General features: G+C 45.2%; 1 protein-coding gene across 1 annotated transcript in view; it reads left to right on the top strand.

The window, feature by feature from the left end:
- Positions 1–25,570, top strand: part of LOC311111667 (talin-2-like) — a 121,264-nt gene that overhangs the window by 48,760 nt on the left and 46,934 nt on the right. Inside the window, exons 3-12 of the mRNA XM_084154456.1 lie at positions 16,576–16,743; positions 16,962–17,059; positions 17,590–17,719; positions 17,940–18,092; positions 19,003–19,145; positions 20,374–20,501; positions 21,122–21,185; positions 21,656–21,760; positions 23,521–23,676; positions 25,208–25,309. Of these exons, the coding sequence (XP_084010582.1) occupies positions 16,608–16,743; positions 16,962–17,059; positions 17,590–17,719; positions 17,940–18,092; positions 19,003–19,145; positions 20,374–20,501; positions 21,122–21,185; positions 21,656–21,760; positions 23,521–23,676; positions 25,208–25,309 (1,215 nt within the window). The 5' untranslated portion in view covers positions 16,576–16,607. The remainder of the gene's footprint in view (positions 1–16,575; positions 16,744–16,961; positions 17,060–17,589; positions 17,720–17,939; positions 18,093–19,002; positions 19,146–20,373; positions 20,502–21,121; positions 21,186–21,655; positions 21,761–23,520; positions 23,677–25,207; positions 25,310–25,570) is intronic.

Raw genomic sequence — 25,570 nt, 5'->3', positions numbered from 1 at the left:
GTTTGGGTGTAGGGACTGATCAGAGCCTGAAGGTACAGGGGTGCCGTTCCCCTCACTGCTCCAAAGGCAAGCACCATGGTCTTGTAGCGGATGCGAGCTTCAATTGGAAGCCAGTGGAGTGTGCGGAGGAGGGGGGTGACGTGAGAGAACTTGGGAAGGTTGAACACCAGACGGGCTGCGGCATTCTGGATGAGTTGTAGGGGTTTAATGGCACAGGCAGGGAGCCCAGCCAACAGCGAGTTGCAGTAGTCCAGACGGGAGATGACAAGTGCCTGGACCAGGACCTGCGCCGCTTCCTGTGTAAGGCAGGGTCGCACTCCGAATGTTGTAGAGCATGAACCTGCAGGAGCGGGTCACCGCCTTGATGTTGGCGGAGAACGACAGGGTGTTGTCCAGGGTCACGCCTAGGCTCTTCGCACTCTGGGAGGAGGACACAGCGGAGTTGTCTACCGTGATGGCGAGATCATGGAACGGGCAGTCCTTCCCGGGGAGGAAGAGCAGCTCCGTCTTGCCAGGGTTCAGCTTGAGGTGGTGATCCGTCATCCATACTGATATGTCTGCCAGACATGCAGAGATGCGATTCGCCACCTGGTGATCAGAAGGGGGAAAGGAGAAGATTAGTTGTGTATCGTCAGCGTAGCAATGATAGGAAAGGCCATGTGAGGATATGACAGAGCCAAGTGACTTGGTGTATAGGGAGAAAAGGAGAGGGCCCAAAACCGATCCCTGGGGGACACCAGTGGTGAGAGCACGTGGTGCGGAGACAGCTTCCCGCCACGCCACTTGGTAGGAGCGACCGGTCAGGTAGGACGCAATCCAGGAGTGAGCCGCGCCGGAGATGCCCATTTCGGAGAGGGTGGAGAGGAGGATCTGATGGTTCACAGTATCAAAGGCAGCAGACAGATCTAGAAGGACAAGAGCAGAGGAGAGAGAGTTAGCTTTAGCAGTGCGGAGAGTCTCTGTGACACAGAGAAGAGCAGTCTCAGTTGAATGACCAGTCCTGAAACCTGATTGGTTTGGATCAAGAAGGTCATTCTGAGAGAGATAGCAAGAGAGTTGGCTAAAGACGGCACGCTCAATAGTTTTGGAAAGAAAAGAAAGAAGGGATACTGGTCTGTAGTTGTTGACATCAGTGGGGTCGAGTGTTGGTTTTTTGAGAAGGGGAGTAACTCTCGCTCTCTTGAAGACGGAAGGGACATGGCCAGCGGTCAAGGATGAGTTGATCAGCGAGGTGAGGTAGGGGAGAAGGTCACCGGAGATGGTCTGGAGAAGGGAGGAGGGGATGGGGTCAAGCGGGCAGGTTGTTGGGCGGCCTGCAGTCACAAGTCGCAGGATCTTATCTGGAGAGAGAGGGGAGAAAGAAGTCAAAGCATAGGGTAGGGCAGTGTGAGCAGGACCAGCAGTGTCATTAGGCTTAACAAACAAGGATCGGATGTCGTCAACCTTCTTTTCAAAGTGGTTGACGAAGTCATCCACAGAGAGAGAGGAGGGGGGGAGGGGGGGGGGGGGATTCAGGAGGGAGGAAAATGTGGCAAAGAGCTTCCTAGGGTTAGAGGCAGATGCTTGGAATTTAGAGTGGTAGAAGGTGGCCTTAGCAGCAGAAACAGATGAAGAAAATGTAGAGAGGAGGGAGTGAAAAGATGCCAGGTCGGCAGGGAATTTAGTTTTCTTCCATTTCCGCTCCGCTGCCCGGAGCTCTGTTCTGTGAGCTCGCAATGAGTCATCAAGCCACGGAGCTGGAGGGGAGGACCGAGCCGGCCGTGAGGATAGGGGACACAGAGAGTCAAAGGATGCAGAAAGGGAGGAGAGGAGGGTTGAGGAGGCAGAATCAGGAGATTGGAGGGAGAAGGATTGAGCAGAGGGAAGAGATGATAGGATGGAAGAGGAGAGAGTAGTGGGAGAGAGAGAGCGAAGGTTGCGGCGGCGCATTACCATCTGTGTAGGGGCAGAGTGAGTAGTGTGGGAGGAGAGTGAGAGAGAAAAGGAAACAAAGTAGTGGTCGGAGACTTGGAGGGGAGTTGCAGTGAGATTAGTAGAGGAGCAGCATCTAGTGAAGATGAGGTCAAGCGTATTGCCTGCCTTGTGAGTAGGGGGGGACGGTGAGAGGGTGAGGTCAAAAGAGGAGAGGAGTGGAAAGAAGGAGGCAGAGAGAAATGAGTCAAATGTGGACATAGGGAGGTTGAAATCCCCCAAAACTGTGAGGGGTGAGCCATCCTCAGGGAAGGAACTTATCAAGGCGTCAAGCTCATTGATGAACTCTCCAAGGGAACCTGGAGGGCGATAGATGACAAGGATATTAAGCTTAAATGGGCTAGTGACTGTGACAGCATGGAATTCAAATGAGGAGATAGACAGATGGGTTAGGGGAAAAATTGAGAATGTCCACTTGGGAGAGATGAGGATTCCTGTACCACCACCCCTCTGACCAGATGCTCTCGGGGTATGCGAGAACACATGGTCAGACGAGGAGAGAGCAGTAGGAGTAGCGGTGTTTTCAGTGGTGATCCATGTTTCCGTCAGCGCCAGGAAGTCGAGGGACTGGAGGTTGGCATAGGCTGGGATGAAGTCAGCTTTGTTGGCAGCAGAACGGCAGTTCCAGAGGCTGCCTGCGACCTGGAACTCCACGTGGGTGGTGCGTGCAGGGACCACCAAATTGGAGAGGCAGCAGCCACGCGGTGTGGTGCGTTTGTGTAGCCTGTGCAGAGAGGAGAGAACAGGGATAGGCAGAGGCATAGTTGACAGGCTGTAGCAAATGGCTACAAAAATGCAGAGGAGATCGGAATGAAATGGGCTAAGCATCTGGGAGTGGAGAGAGCAGGGCCTCCCTCACCAAATCTTCTAGCTCGGAAACTAAAATTGTTTCACTGAACCACCCGAACAAAAACTCTCCCAACTTCCGCCTTTGGAAATCAGAATTGTTGTGAACCACAGCGGTTCAATGTTTAAAGGAGTAGACTCAACCCACTTTGTTCAGCTAGCCAACTATGACTCCATAGCCAACTAGCAGACTAGCATCCAATAACAATAACACACCGTTTAGCGCCAACACTTGGTCACAACAAACCACCAATATTGTGATATCACACTAAACAGATCATTCGTGTCTGTGTCAAGTTCCTTATATGACGCAGCAATGATTAGACGTTGGCTAGCTAGGACAAGTAAATTGTGGTTAGCTACTACAGTACAGCCAAATGGTCATGTTGGGTAGCTAGCAATGGCCACTGTGTCGACTCTGTTTGAAGAACGGCTAGCTAGCTAGCTTCGTGCTACAGCTGGCACGGCCGAGGACACTGCCAAGACACAGTAACTACCCACAACAACCCACGAAGCCTAGCTATGACGCCGTAGCCAACCTGCAAGCTAGCATCCATTAACACACAACTTAGCATCAACACCTGGCCACAACAAACTGCCAAGAGTGTGTCAGCACACCAAACAGACAATTCAAGTCCGTGTCGAGTTCCCTTCACAACGCAGCAAAAAAAAAAAAAATAATAATAATAATAATAATAATTAAACGTTGGAACCAGCTCTCCAGCGTTGCTAATCGTTACCAATAGCTACCCGCTAGCTAGCTAGCCTCGTGCCTCGATACTAGTCCACAATTACCTATGGAAAGCTACTACAACCACAATACTAACCTACAATAAATTCAATACCTAACTACAGCTAGCTACCTACCTACGATCTAATACATGGTTAAGCAAAAGTTAAACGTTGGGTAGGAGTACATTACCGTTGGAACCAGCTCTCCAGCGTTGCTAATCGTTACCAATAGCTACCCGCCCAAGAGCCCTTAATGGTATTTGTAGTGAGAACAATGCCCGACTGAGATGGATCAGGACGGTTAAGGAGGCTCATTTCAAGGCTGACCAGACAGAGTGAGCCGTGTGATGTGAAGTGGAGAGGTTAAGCTACTGCCAAGACTATCCTCTCTGGGAGTAAGGACAGGAGGTTCACTCTTTTCCCCCGGTGGTCCACTGGCTGGACCTTTTTGAAGGCAGATGTTTCTTTTTTTAGAGAGAATTTATGACACTACCAGCAACATGAAACAACATGAAAACCTACTCAATTTAATAACAATTAATCTATCCAACAGTGTTGGACTGTAGCAGACTGTTAGTTGGTTGTTGGTTATTTGTGACTTGGTCATTTAACCACTTACAAAAAACCACCTCAATTCATAAAATACCAGTTGTTGGAAAATGGTAAGAGACAAGGGCAAGTGTTGTGGGACTGTAGCTAACGGCTATGAGCCATTGTGTGTTGAAGAGGTGTACATGATGTGGTTAGGCTATTAATTGTTTCCTAAAAGAGCTAAATTACATGCTCGGTAAATAAGTGATGTCATGCTGTTGACAGGTTACATTTTTCATAGGGGTGCAAGGAACTGAAGTGTTTGCCGGAATGTCCCTTCTTTCATTATTCTTCTCTAGTATTAATCCAATGAAACTGTTCAAATCAGTAAGGAAAAGTCAATAGCTCTATACATTTTACAAGGGAATGTAGTTATGAATTCATGTGGATTTAACGGTCAGAAGGTTCAGTGAACTGTATTTATGGTCTGAGTATTGCTCTGAAGTGAAACCATGGGCATTATGCCCGATGAGGAATCTGGGGGGCTGTGTAGCTGCAGGCCTCTGCCTCACACAGTCATGGTCACACCGTCACGCTCTCACACACACACACACCGACAGCTGTCTTCTTGCTAGTGGTTTTCAATTCACTGGTAAGGCTGGGGCTGTTGGCTGGGTCTGGGTGAGAGGCCACTAGGCCAATGCCCTAGCTGCGGCAGTCGTTTGTCACCTTCCAGGCACTCCCATGCCATCGGGGCCATTGTGCATTCCACAGGGCATCACAGTCAACTCGTATAGCCTGGGCAGAAACCCAGTGGCCTGTACCTGCACCTGTCAGGACTGGGAAGCAGGCCAAGCAGAGAGAAGTCTTCCAGAACTGGAGCTGAAGCCTTTCGGAACTGGAATGTGTCCCGTGTGTTCTCACTCCAGCTAGCAGCTGCAGTGATGAGGCTTGAGAGGAATCATGAGTAGGAGGATTATGTGTACCTATCTAGTACATGACAGTGTTGTTTCCCATCTTTTTAGGATAACAGCCATGCTGCTGTGTTACTGATGGGACTGTCCCACATGGTGAAAGGACTTGAGGGACAGAATGTAGCCTGTAGAATGTAGCCTATAGAATATTGTATTGTAAGTCATAGGAAATGTGGGCTGAAACTGAAAAGAGAGAAAATATGTAGGCTGTGTAATGCATTGAAAGTAATGTATTGGATAGTGTATACACAGTTCTCTATATGGATAACATGTACAGTGCCTTTAAAGTATTCACACACCCTTTTTCACATTTTGTTGTTACAACCTGAATATAAAATGGATTAAATAGAGATTTTTTTTGTCACTGGCCTACACACAATACATTTACATTACATTTACGTCATTTAGCAGACGCTCTTATCCAGAGCGACTTACAAATAGGTGCATTCACCTTATAGCCAGTGGGATAACCACTTTACAATGTATTTATTTATTATAAAAACATTTTTTTTGGGGGGGGGGGGGGGGGTAGAAGGATTACTTTATCCTATCCCAGGTATTCCTTAAAGAGGTGGGGTTTCAAATGTCTCCGGAAGGTGGTGAGTGACTCCGCTGTCCTGGCGTCGTGAGGGAGCTTGTTCCACCATTGGGGTGCCAGGGCAGCGAACAGTTTTGACTGGGCTGAGCGGGAACTATGCTTCCGCAGAGGTAGGGGAGCCAGCAGGCCAGAGGTGGATGAACGCAGTGCCCTCGTTTGGGTGTAGGGACTGATCAGAGCCTGAAGGTACGGAGGTGCCGTTCCCCTCACAGCTCCGTAGGCAAGCACCATGGTCTTGTAGCAGATGCGAGCTTCAACTGGAAGCCAGTGGAGTGTGCGGAGGAGCGGGGTGACGTGAGAGAACTTGGGAAGGTTGAACAACAGACGGGCTGCGGCATTCTGGATGAGTTGTAGGGGTTTAATGGCACAGGCAGGGAGCCCAGCCAACAGCGAGTTGCAGTAATCCAGACGGGAGATGACAAGTGCCTGGATTAGGACCTGTGCCGCTTCCTGTGTAAGGCAGGGTCGTACTCTCTGAATGTTGTAGAGCATGAACCTACAGGATCGGGTCACCGCCTTGATGTTAGCGGAGAACGACAGGGTGTTGTCCAGGGTCACGCCAAGGCTCTCCGCTCTCTGGGAGGAGGACACAACGGAGTTGTCAACCGTGATGGCAAGATCATGGAACAGGCAGTCCTTCCCCGGGAGGAAGAACAGCTCCGTCTTGCCAAGGTTCAGCTTGAGGTGGTGATCCGTCATCCATACTGATATGTCTGCCAGAGATGCGATTCGCCACCTGGTTATCAGAAGGGGGAAAGGAGAAGATTAGTTGTGTGTCGTCAGCGTAGCAATGATAGGAGAGGCCATGTGAGGATATGACAGAGCCAAGTGACTTGGTGTATAGCGAGAATAGGAGAGGGCCTAGAACTGAGCCCTGGGGGACACCAGTGGTGAGAGCACGTGGTGCGGAGACAGCTTCTCGCCACGCCACTTGGTAGGAGCGACCGGTCAGGTAGGACGCAATCCAAGAGTGAGCCGCGCCGGAGATGCCCAGCTCGGAGAGGGTGGAGAGGAGGATCTGATGGTTCACAGTATCAAAGGCAGCAGACAGGTCTAGAAGGACAAGAACAGAGGAGAGAGAGTTAGCTTTAGCAGTGCGGAGAGCCTCCGTGACACAGAGAAGAGCAGTCTCAGTTGAATGACCAGTCTTGAAACCTGACTGGTTTGGATCAAGAAGGTCATTCTGAGAGAGATAGCAAGAGAGTTGGCTAAAGACGGCACGCTCAATAGTTTTGGAGAGAAAAGAAAGAAGGGATACTGGTCTGTAGTTGTTGACATCAGAGGGATCGAGTGTTGGTTTTTTGAGAAGGGGTGCAACTCTCGCTCTCTTGAAGACGGAAGGGACATAGCCAGCGGTCAAGGATGAGTTGATCAGCGAGGTGAGGTAAGGGAGAAGGACACCGGAGATGGTCTGGAGAAGAGAGGAGGGGATAGGGTCAAGCGGGCAGGTTGTTGGGCGGCCTGCCGTCACAAGTCGCAAGATTTTATCTGGAGAGAGAGGGGAGAAAGAAGTCAAAGCATAGGGTAGGGCAGTGTGAGCAGGACCAGCAGTGTCATTTGACTTAATAATAATAATAATAATATGCCATTTAGCAGACGCTTTTATCCAAAGCGACTTACAGTCGTGCGTGCATACATTTTTGTGTATGGGTGGTCCCGGGGATCGAACCCACTACCTTGGCGTTACAAGTGCCGTGCTCTACCAGCTGAGCTACAGAGGACAGCTGGTAGAGCACGGCGCTTGTAACGCCAAGGTAGTGGGTTCGATCCCCGGGACCACCCATACACAAAAATGTATGCACGCACAACTGTAAGTCGCTTTGGATAAAAGCGTCTGCTAAATAGCATATTATTATTATTATTAAGTCAAATGACACTGCTGGTCCTGCTCACACTGCCCTACCCCATGCTTTGACTTCTTTCTCCCCTCTCTCTCCAGATAAAATCTTGCGACTTGTGACGGCAGGCCGCCCAACAACCTGCCCGCTTGACCCTATCCCCTCCTCTCTTCTCCAGACCATCTCCGGTGACCTTCTCCCTTACCTCACCTCGCTGATCAACTCATCCTTGACCGCTGGCTATGTCCCTTCCGTCTTCAAGAGAGCGAGAGTTGCACCCCTTCTCAAAAAACGGGATTCAGCAGGGAGCAGAATGTGGCAAAGAGCTTCCTAGGGTTAGAGGCAGATGCTTGGAATTTAGAGTGGTAGAAAGTGGCCTTAGCAGCAGAAACAGATGAAGAAAATGTAGAGAGGAGGGAGTGAAAAGATGCCAGGTCCGCAGGGAGTCTAGTTTTCTTCAATTTCCGCTCAGCTGCCCGGAGCTCTGTTCTGTGAGCTCGCAATGAGTCATCAAGCCACGGAGCTGGAGGGGAGGACCGAGCCGGCCGGGAGGATAGGGGACATAGAGAGTCAAAGGATGCAGAAAGGGAGGAGAGGAGGATTGAGTAGGCAGAATCAGGAGATTGGAGGGAGAAGGATTGAGCAGAGGGAAGAGATGATAGGATGGAAGAGGAGAGAGTAGCGGGAGAGAGAGAGCGAAGGTTGCGATGGCGCATTACCATCTGTGTAGGGGCAGAGTGAGTAGTGTTGGAGGAGAGGGAGAGAGAAAAGGATACAAAGTAGTGGTCGGAGACTTGGAGGGGAGTTGCAGTGAGATTAGTAGAACAACAGCATCTAGTAAAGATGAGGTCAAGCGTATTGCCTGCCTTGTGAGTAGGGGGGGACGGTGAGAGGGTGAGGTCAAAAGAGGAGAGGAGTGGAAAGAAGGAGGCAGAGAGAAATGAGTCAAATGTAGACGTAGGGAGGTTGAAATCCCCATAATGTCAAAGTGGAATTACGTTTTTAGAAATTTGACTTGTTGACATGCTCTTCTCCTACCAACTGAATTGAATTAAAATGAAAAGCTGAAATGTCTTTAGTCAATAAGTATTCAACCCCTTTGTTATGGCAATCCTAAATAAGTTCAGGAGTAAAAATGTGCTTAACAAGTCACTCTGTGTACAATAATGGTGTTTAGCATGATTTCTTAATGACTACCTCATCTCTGTACCCAACACATACAATTATCTGTAAGGTCCTCAGTCGAGCAGTGAATTTCAAACACCAATTCAACCACAAATACCAGTGAGGTTTTCAAATGCCTGGCAAAGAAGGGTAGATGGGTTGGTAGATGGGTAAAAATAAAATAAAAGTAGACATTGAATATCCCTTTGAGCATGCTGAAGTTATTAATTACACTTTGGATGGTGTATCAATACACCCAGTCACTACAAAGACACAGGCGGCCTTCCTAACTCAGTTTCCGGAGAGGAAGGAAACCGCTCAGGGATTTCACTATGAGGCCAATGGTCACTTTTAAAACAGTTACAGAGTTTAATGGCTGTGACAGGAGAACTGGGGATGGATTGTAGTAACTCCACAATACTAACCTAATTGACAGAGTGAAAAGAAGGAAGCCTGTACAGAATACAAATATTACAAAACATGCGTCCTGTTTGCAACAAGGCACTAAAATAATACTTCAAAAAATGTGGCAAAGCAATTAGCTTCTTGTCCTGAATACAAAGTGTTATGTTTGGGGCAAATACAACACATTACTGAGTACCACTCCATATTTTCAAGCATAGTGGTGGCTGCATTATGTTATGGGTATGCTTGTAATTGTTAAGGACTGGGGAGTTTTTCAGGATAAAAAAAGAAACGGAATGGCGCTAAGCACAGGCAAAATCCTAGAGGAAAACCTGGTTCAGTCTGCTTTCCACCAGACACCTGGGAGATGAATTCACCTTTCAGCAGGACAATAACCTAAAACACAAGGCCAAATCTACACTGGAGTTGCTTACCAAGAAGACGGTGAATGTTCCTGAGTGACCGAGTTACAGTTTTGACCTAAATCTACTTGAAAATCTATGGCAAGACCTGAAAAAGGGTTGTCTAGCAATGATCAACAACCAATTTGACAGAGCTTGAAGAATAATGGGCAAATGTTGCATAATCCATGTGTGGAAAGCTCTTCGAGACTTACTCAGAAAGACTCACAGCTGTAATGGCTGCCAAAGGTGCTTCTACAAAGTATTGACTCGGGTGTGAATACTTATGTAAATGAGAGATTTCTGTTTCATGGTCAATAAATGTGCTAACATTTCTAAACTTGTTTTCACTTTGTCATTGTGGGTAGATGGGTGAGAAAAAAACATTTATTTAATCCATTTTGAATTCAGGCTGTAACATAACAAAATGTGGAATAAGTTGAGGTGTATGAATACTTTCTGAAGGCACTGTATTTCAGCCATCTTTGATGGAATTTTAAGTGAACCTACAGCATTGTAACGACTACATCCCACCTACACTCTTGTCTACAGAACAGACTGGTAGTACTATTCTTTTGTGAGATCTTCCTGTAGGGAAGTCAGTGGCCACATTTTTGCAAAAGCAGTCGTTCTTGAGCGTCTCAGGAATTCCTCTGTCTGGAGGAGTCTCCCAGGTTGCATCCCAAATGCACCCTATTCCCTATTTAGTGCACTACTTTTGACCAGAGCCCTATATCCCCAGGTCAAAGGTAGTGCACTACATAGGGAATAGGGTGCTATTTGGGATGTTTCCCAACGCAAGCTGTGTGTTCCAGGGAGATTGATGTGTGCTGTATGGAGATGATGTTTATGCTTAGGCAGCGAGGCAGGCTTCACAAACACCCACCCAGAACCATATTGTGGTCTGTATAATGAGTCACTTCTGAATTTTGCTCATCTAGTGCTTTAGCTCCTGGTGCCTCCAGTTGACATGGAGATGTAGTGGAGTGTGAACCAGAAGAGGTGTGTGTGTGTGTGTGTGTGTGTGACTGTTTAGTTATCGACAGTGTTTACACTGCATGTTTCAGGAGGTCCACGGGGCAGCGATTGCAAATGCTGCTGTCATGTCTGCTCTGTCTCAACCCTTCGTTGAGTGACCGGTTCAGGAGCTGAGATTCATGCCTGATGCCTTTTACTTCCTGTCGTTGCTGTCCTTTTAAAAAGCTTTCACAACCTCCTTATGACTGCGGGGAAACAGTAGTCAAAGCTGGTGGAACAGAAACACGAAAACATTACTGTTCTCTTTCCCCGAAAAGCCCCTCAGAAGGGATTTTACCAGACATGACTAGTAAACAGACTACCTGTATGCAGGACTATATCATACAACTCAGTTGGTCTATAATTTGATATCTACACCTGACATCTTAGTGGACTCCCTCTTCCTGTTTCCCTGCATTGTAGCTGGGTTTGATCATGTTCCTCCTCCTGCATAATCCTCCAACTGTTGTGGGTGGAGAGTTGTGTGGGTGAGTGACCTCATGGTACTGTAAAGGGCTTTGGTCTTGGAGAGAATGTGTCATTCAGTATCTGCAGGGTATATTTTACTCACTCACTTCTCCAAGCTGACTGCCTTGCCTTTTGATGTGGTTCTACTGCCTCCACTGAAAGAGGATAATATACTTATCAATCTGGGACTGTTGCAGTTTGTGGGTACATTGTCATTCCCCCTCTCTCTTTTTGTTTTGATAATGTCAGGGCAAAGATTACTACAAGCAGTTTGTGTAACTGTGGCAACCCATGACTGAACGGACATGTTGGAGAGGTGGGCTGTCAGTAGCTATCAGGTCGCAGGTAGGAGCGACTAGAGGTAGATGCCAAGTATTTATTTAGGACCAGGAGAGGCTAATCCTAGATATGTGCCTGTGGGCAACCTTGACTACACGGAGCGTCCAGAGACAGTGGGTTGAGAAGATGTGGGAGGCTGTAACAGATAGTTGATAGATGAGGCAGGAGATGGCCTCTGTCTTGGTCCTTCTCTAGTTACCCTCCAACAGGTCTGTCCGGGGTCAGAGGCTCCTCTCCTCTCTGGGTGAAACCTTACCTCTGTGTTTAATGCTGCTGCCTACTGACACAGACCACCTGACCCCAACTCACACACACTCACACACATGGAATGCAGTGTGTACACACTGTGTGTGTATTTGTTGATGGAGGGAATCCAGATGCCGTGCTAATGAGATACATGTGAAGCTGATAAATCACCAAGGAAACCAGGCAGCAGGAACACCACATGCAGCAGGAACATGCAGCAGGAATAGTCACCACACACCACCTAACTTCTGCAACAGTGTGTGTTTTTGTCTTTTGATTGTACATAGTAGGTTTGCATGTGTGGTACCCATGCACTGAAGCACTGGCGTACTGTCTCTCTACCGCACCTAGAGCCCTGGTCCTCACACACTGAGCACCCTTTGGTGTTTCTTAGGACTTTTAATACACAATTCTGTACACAAGCACAAGAAGGGCTGTGTCCACACACTCCATCAAACTAACATGGCCCACCCTGTTTAGTCTGAGAAGCTCATGTGTGTTTCTGTAATCATTCATGTGGGGTCTGGCTGCATGGAGAAGATGGTCTGACATCACTAAGCTATTGTTCACAGGCGCTCTGTGTAAAATGGATGTATCATAATCCGCTACATGCTCCGGGAATACATTAGAACCTTAGCCTCAGTTTATCAAGAAGATCTTTAGGAAGCCTGCTGCGTCACTCACTGTTAGCTTCACACCAGATGTGCTCTCTGAGTAGTTTTTTTTACCACGTCTTTCTCCCCAAACAAATCCATCTAACTTGCAGTAGGCCAATTTGAGTTCATCATGGTTGAATGTAGAATTGGCCATGGGGGTTAGATTTCTGCAATATGAAACCTGATCAAATCTGAGGTAGATGTGATTCTATTCCAACCTTCATTGTGTTAACCCGAGGACATGTGCTGTTATAGAGCCAGCCCGACATTATATGATGAAGCTGTATTGTATTGTATTGGTGGACACACAGACAGACACACACATACACACACACACAGTATTGTATTTGCGACCACATTGATGTGTTCTGTCCGTGTATTGAATCCCCATCCCAGTGGCCCTCCAGTGTTGTAGTCTCCTATTGTATTAGAGACCATGTTACAGAAACCAGGCCTGGGGATTCCCAGCAGGACTAGGCTTATCCATTGATCTATTGAACTACATGGTCTCTTTCTCTCGCTATGTACTCTATCCTCCTTTCCCTCCATCTTTCTCTCTCTCTCTCTCTCTCTCTCTCTCTCTCTCTCTCTCTCTCTCTCTCTCTCTCTCTCTCTCTCTCTCTCTCTCTCTCTCTCTCTCTCTCTCTCTCTCTGTCCATGCTCTATCCCCTTTTCTCTTTCTCTGTTCATCCCTCTCTCACGCCTGCTAAATGAGGTGGGTCACATTTCACCTTGGGTTGTTTTCCTTACAATGTTTTGTTGTTGACCATGAGTAGGCTTATATGCTTCAGCTACTATTCTGCTTTCAGATATTCATAAGCCTACAGATATTATTCTCAACTATGGTCATGCTGATGCCTATGGGTTGGTGATGAGGAATAAACGTATCCTTTATTAGACATTGAGATGTATGATAAATGTGAATCAGGTGTGTGAGTCTCTTTCTTTCCTCGCTCCTCTCCTTGTCAGACAGCGCTTGGCTGGAGGTGACCTTGGTAGCGCGGAGCAGGCAGAGGTCCTTGCCTGTGTACTCGTCTCTGCCTGCCTGGCTTGGCTGGCTGCAGCCCTTATTGACTGGTGTTAATTGAATGGATGTGGTCTGGAGGACAGGACAGGAAAAATGACAGGTGGATATATAGGGGTGACGTCACAGTAGCAGGGAAACAGACATGGATATGGGGTCATCTGGAAGCCAAGGGCTGAGCCTGCTCACAAACAACCATAAAAAACACCCCATTTACTTACCTACTGTAAACCTAATCATCTGAACATTATCATAAAAAACGATGCCATTATTCTACCTTATAATTTCACTGGACATGTCCATTGTACTTTCCATATCCCTTTCTCCCACAGTGGGATTGTTTGCAGTGTACTGGAAGGTGTTTCAAAATCTTACTAGATCTCAGCAAATCCTTCCTCGTCTGAGTGAGGGAATAGGAAGGATAGCAGGCTGGTGTGGTCATCCATGTTTGATAGCAGGGGATCCTCTCGTTAGCCTGCCGCAGTCGTCTCATGCCAAGCATATCTTATGTCAAAATATTTTTATTTATTATTGCAATAATAAAGACTTGTCTAAATGATGAGTGACGGTTGGTTGTTACTAAGAACATTATTGGTGACAAGCTCAAAATTAAATTAATTTGGAACCACAACAATCGTTTTTTTAGCAGCGAAATAAAATTAATGTCAGTTCTTCAGTTTGATGCCAGTCATTTCATTTTTTAAGGCTCCCTCTGGCAGCCTAATAAAGAGATATAGATGTTTAAGTTTATTGCTAATTTCTGTCAACATGGATTGGGGGGGGACTGTGGATGATCTTCATTTGTTAAGAAGGGGGAGGAGTTAAGTATGTGTAAATACTGTCAGTGATTCTATTTAAACTGACCTGTCGAATACCTACGCAGTATTCAAATTATGAACTAGGATAAATATAGATTACATAACTATTATAATAACCATAACCTTTATGCTATTATGCCTCAATACCTACTAACCACCTTGACAATACATACTGCCAATACCATAATAATACATAGATTATCTCAAACCAAACTAGTATGCCTCAAATTAGATTCTTCTAGACAAGTGGGAAACCACAGTCTTTAATTTTTGGCATTTTGACAAACATTCATATTCACCTCTGAACTTGAACACATCTCACAGAGGAGAAAGATCCTGTGGGTCCCCATGAGTGTCCGTGTGCAGGGGTACGAAGGCCTAATGGATGCAGACGAGGTCAGTGTAAGGGGGTAACGGGCATTAACTGGCCGTGTCCGAATACCCATACTTGTTTAATAGTATGCGACATTTCGAAAATCAAGTATACTTTAAATGCCCGGATGTCATACTCATTTCAGCTTTGACAACCACTGATCATTTACATATGGGGATGCGCTACCGAAATCAACGAATAGTGGAGAAACAACGTAATCGTGCATGACGCATTCTCTATGCGAGAAAGGAATGTTTTATAATATGAGGATTTTCGAAATATCAAGTGTGGTTTAAATGCCAGTACGTTATACTCATTTTGGCTCTTCATATAGTAGAATTCGATGCACACTTTTCCATAATGCATTGTAAGAGATGGGCTGCGAGTGATAGGCCCTAGTTCTCTTCAAGTAGCCAAACAACAAAACTAGGCTACTTTATTGGGAAGATGCCAAATAGCAAAGCTTCTGCAGTTGTGTTCAAATGTAGGATAAGTGGTATTTGTTCTCAAAATGATCACGAGTATTGTATCGTAGGCTACATCTTTGAAAACAAATATATATTTTTTTTTATTATACCAAATGTGGATTTCTGTTTTCTCATTGAAAAGTGTTTCTTGTTTTCTTGGCCTTCGTCAGAGCTTTTAAACTAAATACTAAACCATCTTTTGATTTCTGAGTTTCAGGAATGTGGCTGCGTTTATTGATGTCATGTTAATCAGGCCTTTTGATTTGAACATATGCATTGTTTTAGTTTTGTAAGCTAGGCTACCTATTTAATTTATGGATCAAGCATTAGCAATCATTCTGATCTCATTCCCAATGATCAGTGCTTTAGTTTATTATGTTGCTGTCCAGCGGTTCTGAATTTGCGATGCACCCAACTGTCCACGTTTTTCTGTGCAATAGCCTTTTTATAACAGGCATTTGAAAAGTTTTGGTGTGTGTACTAGGCTAATTGATTTAATTTATATATGTTACAGCACTTTGGTTTCACTAATAAAAATGTTGAAATGGCACAAATGATCTGTTTCTGTTTTCAGTCCTTTTTAAATAGGATAGATGGGCTATATGGGCTACAATATAGGTTGAATGTGATAGTCTGCCTATAACCAGCCTGAGTAGGCCTATAACTCCATTCCTATTCCAGTTTAGAGAAATGTATTTAAATTAGAATTAAGCTATTATCAGGCTGGTTAAAGCGATACATGTCTGTTGAATTTGGAAAAATCCACCCGCACTAGGCCCCGCCCCGCCCCGCCCCGCCCCGCCCCGCCCCACCTACTCAGCCAGTCATAATGCATACTTTTTACAAAACCGGTACATGCTAAAAAGGATGCGACGATGAGTACATAGTATGTAGTTTAAGTACGCTAGTATGGGTATTTGGACACGGCCTCGGTGCACTTCCACCATGGCCTTGCTAACCTCTGACCCGTCAGCACAGAGAGAGGCCTTGTGTCCCTGGAGGACCAGGAGAAGTGTTCTGTTTGACAGGTTAACCTCAAGGCCAAGGCTCCACTCTCCTTCTCTGAACAGAGGTGCTTTTATATCTGTGAGATTCTCTGTATTGAGAATGGCAGGTAGATAGTTCTATAGATCGTTGGAGAGTGATTTCCTAACTTGAGCAGGTTGTTCTGGTCAATCCGGGAGGTTGTACATGAGGTAGGCAATCCTCCCCTTACTCTGTCTAGATATATAGACTGTTGATTACAGACTTGAACCCTCTGAGTGTGTATCAACCAGGTGCAGTTACTTCTCCTTGTCAGACACAGAGTAATATGCAGGATATGTTCTTTCAGTCGTCTCTGAGTGGCACATGGCTTATTTCTGTCTGTCTGGGTTACAGATAAATTGAGTTTCAGGTTGTCTGAGTGGCTGCCCGGTCTGCCTGCTCAGTGACAGACAGACCGACGGCGGTGTTCTTCTCACATTGTTTAAATCCAGACACAGACATCACTTCAGTTTTGATCCCCTTCGTTTTTCCTAGACAACAGATGGACTGTATTTGAAAACTTGTGAATTTGTCATAGGCTCTAACTCACAAGAATGAATTCTGTGAAGTATTACTAATGCAGTGTGGTGTGGTCACACCTGTCTTAGCTTCATGGAAAATAACTAAGTAGATGTATTTTCTTTGTTCTCATATACTGAGCTCACCCTCCATTCTCCCCAGGTGTAGACACACCCCCCACACCGCCCGCCAAGATGGTGGCCCTGTCGCTGAAGATCTGCATCCGCCAGTGCAACCTGGTGAAGACCATGCAGTTTGAGCCGTCCACAGCCGTCTACGACGCCTGCAGAATCATCAGAGAGAGGGTCCCCGAGGCCCAGATCGGACAAGGTACAGTCACAACACACAGACATACAGGTGAAAGCAAGGGCACCACATGGCTTTCACCTGTCCAGTCATGTCTTAGCACTGATTACCTCAAGGAAGGGAGGATGCACTTTAGAAGAATTCGAATGGTACCTGCCTCTCAAAACCACTTGAAATAAGTGCTTAGAAATGCATAATTCATCCTAATGCTAATGGTAACTTCTATTGCTGTTGTCTTCCAGCCTCAGACTACGGTCTGTTCCTTTCTGATGAGGATCCCAGGAAAGGCATCTGGCTGCAGTCAGGAAGAACTCTGGATTATTACATGCTGCGGAACGGGGTAAAAACCTACCTAAAGCATACCTACAGTAACCCCTAGTGATCTGACCAGTCTTATACTGTAGCGAGGGTTCTATACTGTAATTGGGGTTCTTTGTAGTTGTTGCCATGGAGAGAGTATGTAAAGTATGAGATGTATGGTGCTGGTGAAAAATGTTGACAGATCACATACTGTAACACACACACGCCACACACTGACACTACTCTTGATTGAAGTCTGTCCGAAAAGATCACACACACCAAACATGTGTTCATAGGATGTGTTTTCCATTGGTGTTTTCTCTCTAAACAAGTGCTGTGTGTTTAAAGCAGGATGAAGTGCCAGGCCTGTTGGAATGACAGAGTATGTAGTTCAGAGGCAAACCATTTTCATATTGCTGTGTGTGAGAAATGAGAGAGTTGTGAGGAAGGAATAGGCAACCGTTAAATTAGATCCCTCTCTCCTTCGACTGGCTAAATGTTTGATCACTCGCTCTCCTTTTCGCCACATTCACAGTTTCTTTTGCTCTCTCTTTCTCTTCTCTCTCTCAGGATATCCTTGAATACAAGAAGAAACAGAGACCATTGAAGATCAAAATGCTGGATGGGGCTGTGAAAACCATCATGGTGGACGACTCCAAAACCGTGGGAGAGCTGCTAGTGACGATATGCAGTAGAATAGGTGAGTGGTCCATTATTTGTAAAAACACCTATCATAGGAAAGCTAGTGGGTTGAGGTTGTCTCAAAGTGATGATGTGCAGTAGAATGTGAGTCTGCTTCCTTTTTACTACACTTAATTCACCTTAACAATTAACCTGGATTACATGATTTGTTTTAACACCTGTCATATGAGAGCCAGTGGTTTGAGGTTGTGTCTGAAAGCGTTTCCCTGTGATTTCAGGCATCACCAACTACGAGGAGTACTCTCTGATCCAGGAGGTGATGGAGGAGAAGAAGGAGGATGGGACGGGCACCCTGAAGAAAGACAGGACTCTGCTCCGAGACGAGAGGAAGATGGAGAAACTCAAAGCCAAGCTTCACACAGACGACGACCGTGAGTTTAGGCCATAGGGTCTCAGTTGAGGCTAAACGTCTCTACATTAACTTTTTAGTCATTTAGCAGAAGCTCTTATCCAGAGCGATTTACAGGAGCAATTGGGGTTAAGTGCCTTGCTCAAGGGCACATCAACATAATTTTCACCTATTTGGCTTGGGGATTCAAACCAGCGACCTTTCGGTTACTGGCCAACGCTCTTAACCACTAGGCTACCTGCCATCTCTACAAATGGCCAATTTAATTTCCCTCAATGTTATTTTTTGATCATTCAACCAAGTTGATAATTTGAGCCAAATATGTTTTGAATAAAGTTAGCAGTAGCAGGATTATTTAGTTGTTAGCTAACTTGCATCTGCTATCCTTGAACATATTGCTCTGTCGTCTGTTCTGAAAATACATTTTGATACATCTGCGTGTTTCATAAGAGTTTGGACAGAAGCAGCAACATTGCCGATTTATTGATTTGACAGCCATTTGTGGTTAAGGCATTATTTTAATAGAGATTTGAGTTGGATACTGTATCGCACATCAAATAGTATTTTCCTCCTTTTTCCTGAGCAGAAGTGTCCATTTCCCATCTGCTGTAGGCAATAGACATCTGTCTTGGGCTGCTGTGATGTGTTCAGTCATAGAGGCCATGGACAGGGCAGCTCCTCTCCAGCCTCTAGATATTGGCACATCCATCAAACTGATGGGCAGTTTAACACCACTATTGACATTATCACTACCCCCCTTCAGGGGAACACTGACGCCAACATGGATTTGGGTTTAGTGTTTTACAAAATATTGAGTTAACCCTTGGGTTGACTATATTGGAGAGAATTATGTTTAGATTTTTAAGTTTATTGAGAACATTTGAATCTGTGCATTTATGAGTTAATCTCAGTATTGATGTGTGTGTTTTCAGTCAACTGGCTTGACCACAGCAGAACGTTCCGTGAGCAGGGGGTGGAGGAGACAGAAACTCTTCTGCTCAGGAGGAAGTTCTTCTACTCAGACCAGAACGTGGACTCACGAGACCCGGTCCAGCTCAACCTGCTCTACGTCCAGGTCTGACCCTCACTGCGGTCTCTCCTCTCCTACTGTTTTTAACATGTCTCTCATCCTTTCCTCTTCCCTCTCCCCTATTCTTTCTAACTCTCACTTTTCTTATCTCATCCTTCTCAGTAACTCTCCACCACTCTCTCCCTCCCCTCTCCTTACCTCTTTCCTATCTCATGCCCTCTCCTCTGTTCTATTTTCCCTGCATAGTAGTCCGCAATTAAGCTCTTCACCAGAAACGTGCTGTAATGGATGAATTTTGATGGATAGAGAACATCTGTTATTCTCGATTTAGCTGGTCATAATAATAATTGCACACACACACACACACACACACACACACACACACACACACACACACACACACACACACACACACACACACACACACACACACACACACACACACACACAGAGACAGCCAGAGCTGGTGCTTCACACTCTGATGTGCCTCATTATCACCACAGCAATGATTACTGCCTCAAGTTGTGTGTGCACGTATGCATATTTGCCTGCATTTCTAAATCATTTCAGTCAGTGCATTTGCGATTTATTGTATTTTGATGTATGCAGCTGGCATATTGAATTTGTGTCATTGTCAAGTCATGGTGTGACTGTGACCCAATTCCCTTGTCTGCTGACAGTGTCCTCTTCTTTGTGACATATGGTCCTAGGGGTCCTGCCTGGTCTTTAACACACACCTCTCCTCTGACCTCTGCTCTTCCTCAAAAGGACTAAAGCACCACTTCCATTGCTAGTCATGTTGTGCTGTCTGTGTGTAATTACCTGTTGTTGTAGTGTGTAAATAGCTGTGAGAGATGGTTCAGCCAGATAAAGGATATGGTTCAATTAGCAGGTAAATGAGACTCCGCAGGCTCTCTGTTCTGGGCTCATAGTCTCTGTATGAGATTAGTCTCTATCAGGCTGATGGACTGTACAACATCCATAAAGGGATCAGGGTTCAGATGAGGTCATTAGAGGTACTAGTGTTAGAGACGTCTTTTGTTTTGATGGGTCACCATGGTTGGGGTCAATTCCATCATTTCAGGATGTGAATTGTGTTTCCCATTCAAGAATGTAAAGAAAATGGAATCAGACACTCCATATTACTGGTGATATATTGGGTTTCATTTTCATCTCTTACCATTCAAGAATTGAAACATCCTTGGAGAACTTTGAGTGGCGTCTCTTATGATGGTGATTATATTGAACATGTGTGCGTTTATCTGTCTCCCAGGCACGAGATGACATCCTGAATGGTTCTCACCCTGTGTCCTTCGACAAGGCTTGTGAGTTTGCAGGGATTCAGGCTCAGATCCAGTTTGGACCGCACATAGAACACAAACACAAGCCTGGATTCCTGGAGTAAGCATCACTTCCTTCTGAAGACTACTTTAACTTTACATAAGGAGAAGAATGATGGTGATGATGAACAGGGCGATTATGATTTTTATCATGAAGGCGATGCTATTCAATACAATGAAGACATATAGCTGGAAGGAATGGATTATTTCAGGGTACTGATAGAAATGTATCATTTCAGGGTACTGAGAGGAATGTGTTATTTCAGGGTACTGATAGAAATGTATTATTTCAGGGTACTGATAGGAATGTGTTATTTCAGGGTACTGATAGAAATGTGTTATTTCAGGGTACTGAGAGGAATGTGTTATTTCAGGGTACTGAGAGGAATGTGTTATTTCAGGGTACTGATAGGAATGTGTTATTTCAGGGTACTGATAGAAATGTGTTATTTCAGGGAACTGATAGAAATGTGTTAGTTCAGGGTACTGAAAGGAATGTGTTAGTTCAGGGTACTGATATAAATGTGTTATTTCAGGGTACTGATAGAAATGTGTTATTTGTTTTCATATTACAAATCCCCACCACATGAAATTGGGTTTTGTTGTTGTTTTAAGCCAGCAGACTTTTCATGGTTTTATGTATGAACTCTCAACCTGTACCTACCTTTTAATTTATTTTAGCCTCAAGGAGTTTCTACCTAAAGAATATATCAAGCAGCGAGGGAATGAAAAGAAAATCTTTCAGGTTGGTCCAGTTTGTTTATGAATCTTATATAAGTAGATATTGCCATTTTATCTTCAATTAATTAGTTTGTTCCTGAATTAATTATTTGAACTTTGGGTTCCTATTCTGTTAAAACGTCTTTGTCCCATACAACTGTTGATAGTCTAAATAAAATGATAAACTGAGTGGTTCGAGCCCCGAATGTTGATTGGCTGAAAGCCATGGTATATGAGACCGTATACCACGGGTATGACAAAACATTTATTTTGACTGTTCTAATTATGTTTATAACCAGTTTATAATGGCAATAAGGCACCTCGGGGCTTTGTGGTATATGGCCAATATACCACGGCTAAGGGCTGTATCCAGGCACTCCGCGTTGCGTCGTGCATAAGAACAGCCCTTAGCCGTGGTATGTTGGCCATATACCACACCCCCTCATTCCTTACTGCTTTAATATATTCTATTCTATTCTATTTTCAAACTCACAGGACCACAAGAACTGTGATGAGATGACAGAGATAGAAGCTAAAGTAAAGTACGTGAAACTAGCCAGGTCCCTGAGGACGTACGGAGTGTCTTTCTTCCTGGTGAAGGTAAGATAACTTGTGTGCATGTCTGTAGCACTAGCAGGTGTGGAAACAAGTGGTTTACAGCTGAATAACAGCAGCTTTTCATGTTCTTGCAACACCAAGGCCTCCAGTTGGCCTCTTTGATATCAGAGGAATGTCTTCTCTTTGGAGTGAACAAAATCCCACCTGAGCATTAGGTTTAAGACCAACCAGATGACTGAAATATGCTCATCTGGCTTCTACCAAAGTACACATTTTCTAGCCTGGTCCCAGATCTATTTGTGCTGTCTTGCCAGCAACGACCATAGGAGTTGGCTAGTACAGTACAAATAAGATCTAGGACCAGGCTAGAAAACTCGCTGACATCATTATTCAGACTCCAGATCAAAAAGATGGAGTCACACCTTCCTAGTTAAGATATGGCAGAGCAACACAGGGCAGTGTGCTAATGATTTGAATGAATTAGACTGAGGAAATATTGCACATTTCATAGTTTCTGGCACACCCATTAATCTTATGTAGATGTGAGCTAAACAAAAGTGTTAGACACGTTTCATACAAATGCTTCATATCAGGATATAGACGTTCAAGTAGAAGTTGAAGCAATGCGTAGAAGTGAAGAACGATCAACTTTTTGATTCAAACACATCACACAGAGATTTATGAGAGGGTAATATAAAGACAAAGAAGTCATAGTTGATGGATTAAAACGGCTCTGGTTGAGGTGATAGAACTGTAGTAAAGCAGTGAACACACACTTACTCCCCCCATCACCTCCGCTGTGAGGTTCAGTGTGTTCCTGGAAAGTGACCAACTGTGTGCCTGCAGCCTATGCACTGGAGTATGGCGTAATGATTATTTCCCTGTGAGCAGGGAGAGAGTGCCCACCTGGAGAGTTAACTAGTGGCTTCTGGCTGCTCCTCTGCCAGGCAGGGTCTGTCCTTTTGGCTGCAGCCCCCATAGGGAGATAAGAGGGGCCTATCCCGGTCCCCCTGGTCGTCACCCCTCCAGTTCGCCTGGTCCCCCCGCCCCCCTTGTCGTCACCCCTCCAGTTTCCCTGGTCCCCCTGGTCGTCACCCCTCCAGTTCCCCTGGTCGTCCTGGTCGTCACCCCTCCAGTTCCCCAGTTCCCCTGGCCCTCACCCCTCCAGTTCCCCTGGCCCTCACCCCCTCCAGTTCCCCTGGCCCTCACCCCCTCCAGTTCCCCTGGCCCTCACCCCCTCCAGTTCCCCTGGTGCCCCCGGCCCTCATCCCTCCAGTTCCCCTGGTCCCCCCAGCCCCCTGGCGCTCACCCCTCCAGAGCCCATAGAGACCCACTCCGCCAGCAAGGCGGCGTAGAGCAACTCTTAAACACTCCTCACCTCTGTCCCTGTGTCACTCCCAATCAACTCTCCCTCTCTCCCTCTGATCAGTCAGAAAAGCCACATGAGATAGAAAGAGAGAAGGACGCTATTTCTATTTTAGGAAAGTGTGAGCGTAAGGCAGTCCATGATGCTTGATGGATTAGACATATTAAGGACTATCTTAACCGTTCATGTGAATACGAAGTTTAAGTAGCTTTTGGTTGCTTATTTCGCTCTGTTCTCTAATGAAGCTTTGTTGCTTTTTATTTTCCATTGTTTTCCATTGACTGTTTGTACTTGTATTAGAAGATGAATAGTATGAATAAGTTGTGTATTTTGCACTGTTCTCTAATGAATGGTAGTTGTTGCTTATTCTCCCATCGTTCCCCAATAAGGTTTTGTTGCTTAATATTTCCCATTGTTCTCTCATGGCTGTTTATAGGAGAAGATGAAGAGTAAGAATAAGCTGGTCCCCAGGCTGTTGGGGATAACCAAAGAGTCCGTGATGAGGGTGGAGGAGAAGACGAAGGACGTGGTGCAGGAGTGGCCCCTCACCACCGTGAAGAGATGGGCCGCCTCGCCCAAGAGCTTCACCCTGGTGAGACCCGCAGTGTGTGTGTGTGTGTTCGTGTCTGTGTGTCTGGTAAGACCCCCTTCCTCAGTGCTGCTGCCTCTACTTCCTGTAGTCCACTACAAGACTGACAGGACTATAGTGTGCCGTACCTGTATACAGTACACTCAGCTTTGAGAAAAACAATCCATTTATATCCTTATATTTCAACTTTTCAAACAGACTTCTTTTTTGCGTCAATGGGCCAATCTGCTTGTTAATAAACTGTCCACAGTGACCTCTTGTATATTTTATACGCAAACACCAATCATTATCTGCCCTCTATCATGTATATCCTTTGTGCTCTATTCTTAGGTAGATTACACTTAGATAGGCTCTGAGTAAAGAAAATGTATATCTGAATGTTTCTCATATACAATTAGTATAAAGACTCTTCTCTTCATTCATTCAATTGTTCAACTTAATTTATTGAACAAACCCCCTTTGTCTTGCCTGCCAATGACTGCCCTTTGTGACTTTACTAAGAGTCAGTGAGTAAAGAAATACTTAATCTAGAATATCTCTTTTTGTAGACATCCTCTCTATGTTGATACAGTTGAGGAATGTTCCCTCTGTGACTGTGTCCCTAATGGCACTCCATTCCCTTTAAAGTGCACTACTTTTGACCAGATAGAATAGGGTGCCATTTGCTATGCAGCCTCTGCATTGATACTGAGGAAGCTATTGAAGTTAAGCTGTGCCTTTTGGTGAATGCTTTGAAATATATTCATACAATTTTATTCAACCAATCATGCATATTCCTTTGTTGGGATGCTTTCATCCATTTTCAAACACCTGCTGGCAGGGTCAGATCAGTTTCATATTCTAAAAGATGACGTCCAGAAATATGACTAAAAAATATAGCAGGATACTCTATGAAATGTCTCCTGATATTTAGCATCCAAAGTGATTTTCTTCTTTCGCCATACAGTTTCTTCCATACAAATTGTGCCTTATGCGGCTCTAACTGTAATTGGTTTAAGCTGACTGTTGCTACAGCCTGCTAGCAGTTTGACGTCTAGGCTCCAGCAGCACAATGTCTGCCGTCTGTTATAACTAACTTATTCCATACGTTCACATTAATCCCCACACACTGAGCCAAGTCCTCTATATAAACAAATGACAAGCAAGAGCCACTGCAGTGGTTGGGATCTTGCTGTTAATATTATTCCACTAAGAAATGCTGTGTACAGTTTGGTATTAGCTGGAGCATTTGTCATGAGGCCTCTGTGTGTATTAGTCCAGTATGAAATGCAGCATTTGACGTTGCTGGCCTGTGTTTGACTGTTGTAGGATTTGGTATGAAGCACTGTGTGTTACCCTCTGGTAGGAATGTGCAGGATTTGGTATAAGGCTCTGTTTGTCTGTTGTAGGCTTTTGTATTAGTCCAATATAAAATGCTATATTAGGATTTTGGGGAGGACCAGGAGAGTTACTACTCAGCCCAGACAACTGTCCAGTATGAAATGCAGCATGTACATGTAGTATGAAGCTCTCTGTGTTTGCCTGTCTGCTGTAGGATTTTGGGGAGTACCAGGAGAGTTACTACTCAGTCCAGACCACTGAGGGAGAACAAATCTCTCAGCTCATTGCTGGATACATCGACATCATCCTCAAAAAGGTGAGTGTGGAAAACCCTTTCCCATCGTAGCTTGATTATTGTTCCTTCAAGCCGGATTACAACCAGTGACTTATTAAAGTGAGGAACACTGCTTCTAGAAAACATCAATGCTCCCATGCATGTCCAAATAGTTATGTCTAAACTTATCTGGCAATCACAATATGTGTACACATAGATGTATGTTGGCTTTTAGAGATAGAATAGCCATTCATTGTCAACTTTGATCTAAATGTCACTTTGTGAATTTCTCTCTTTCTCTCT

Source organism: Coregonus lavaretus (assembly GCF_964263955.1).
Source record: "Coregonus lavaretus genome assembly, chromosome: 37".
NCBI classification, from domain to species: Eukaryota; Metazoa; Chordata; class Actinopteri; order Salmoniformes; family Salmonidae; genus Coregonus; species Coregonus lavaretus.
The sequence above is the reverse complement of the archived record's forward strand: the minus strand, read 5'-3'. Positions and strand labels throughout refer to the sequence as shown.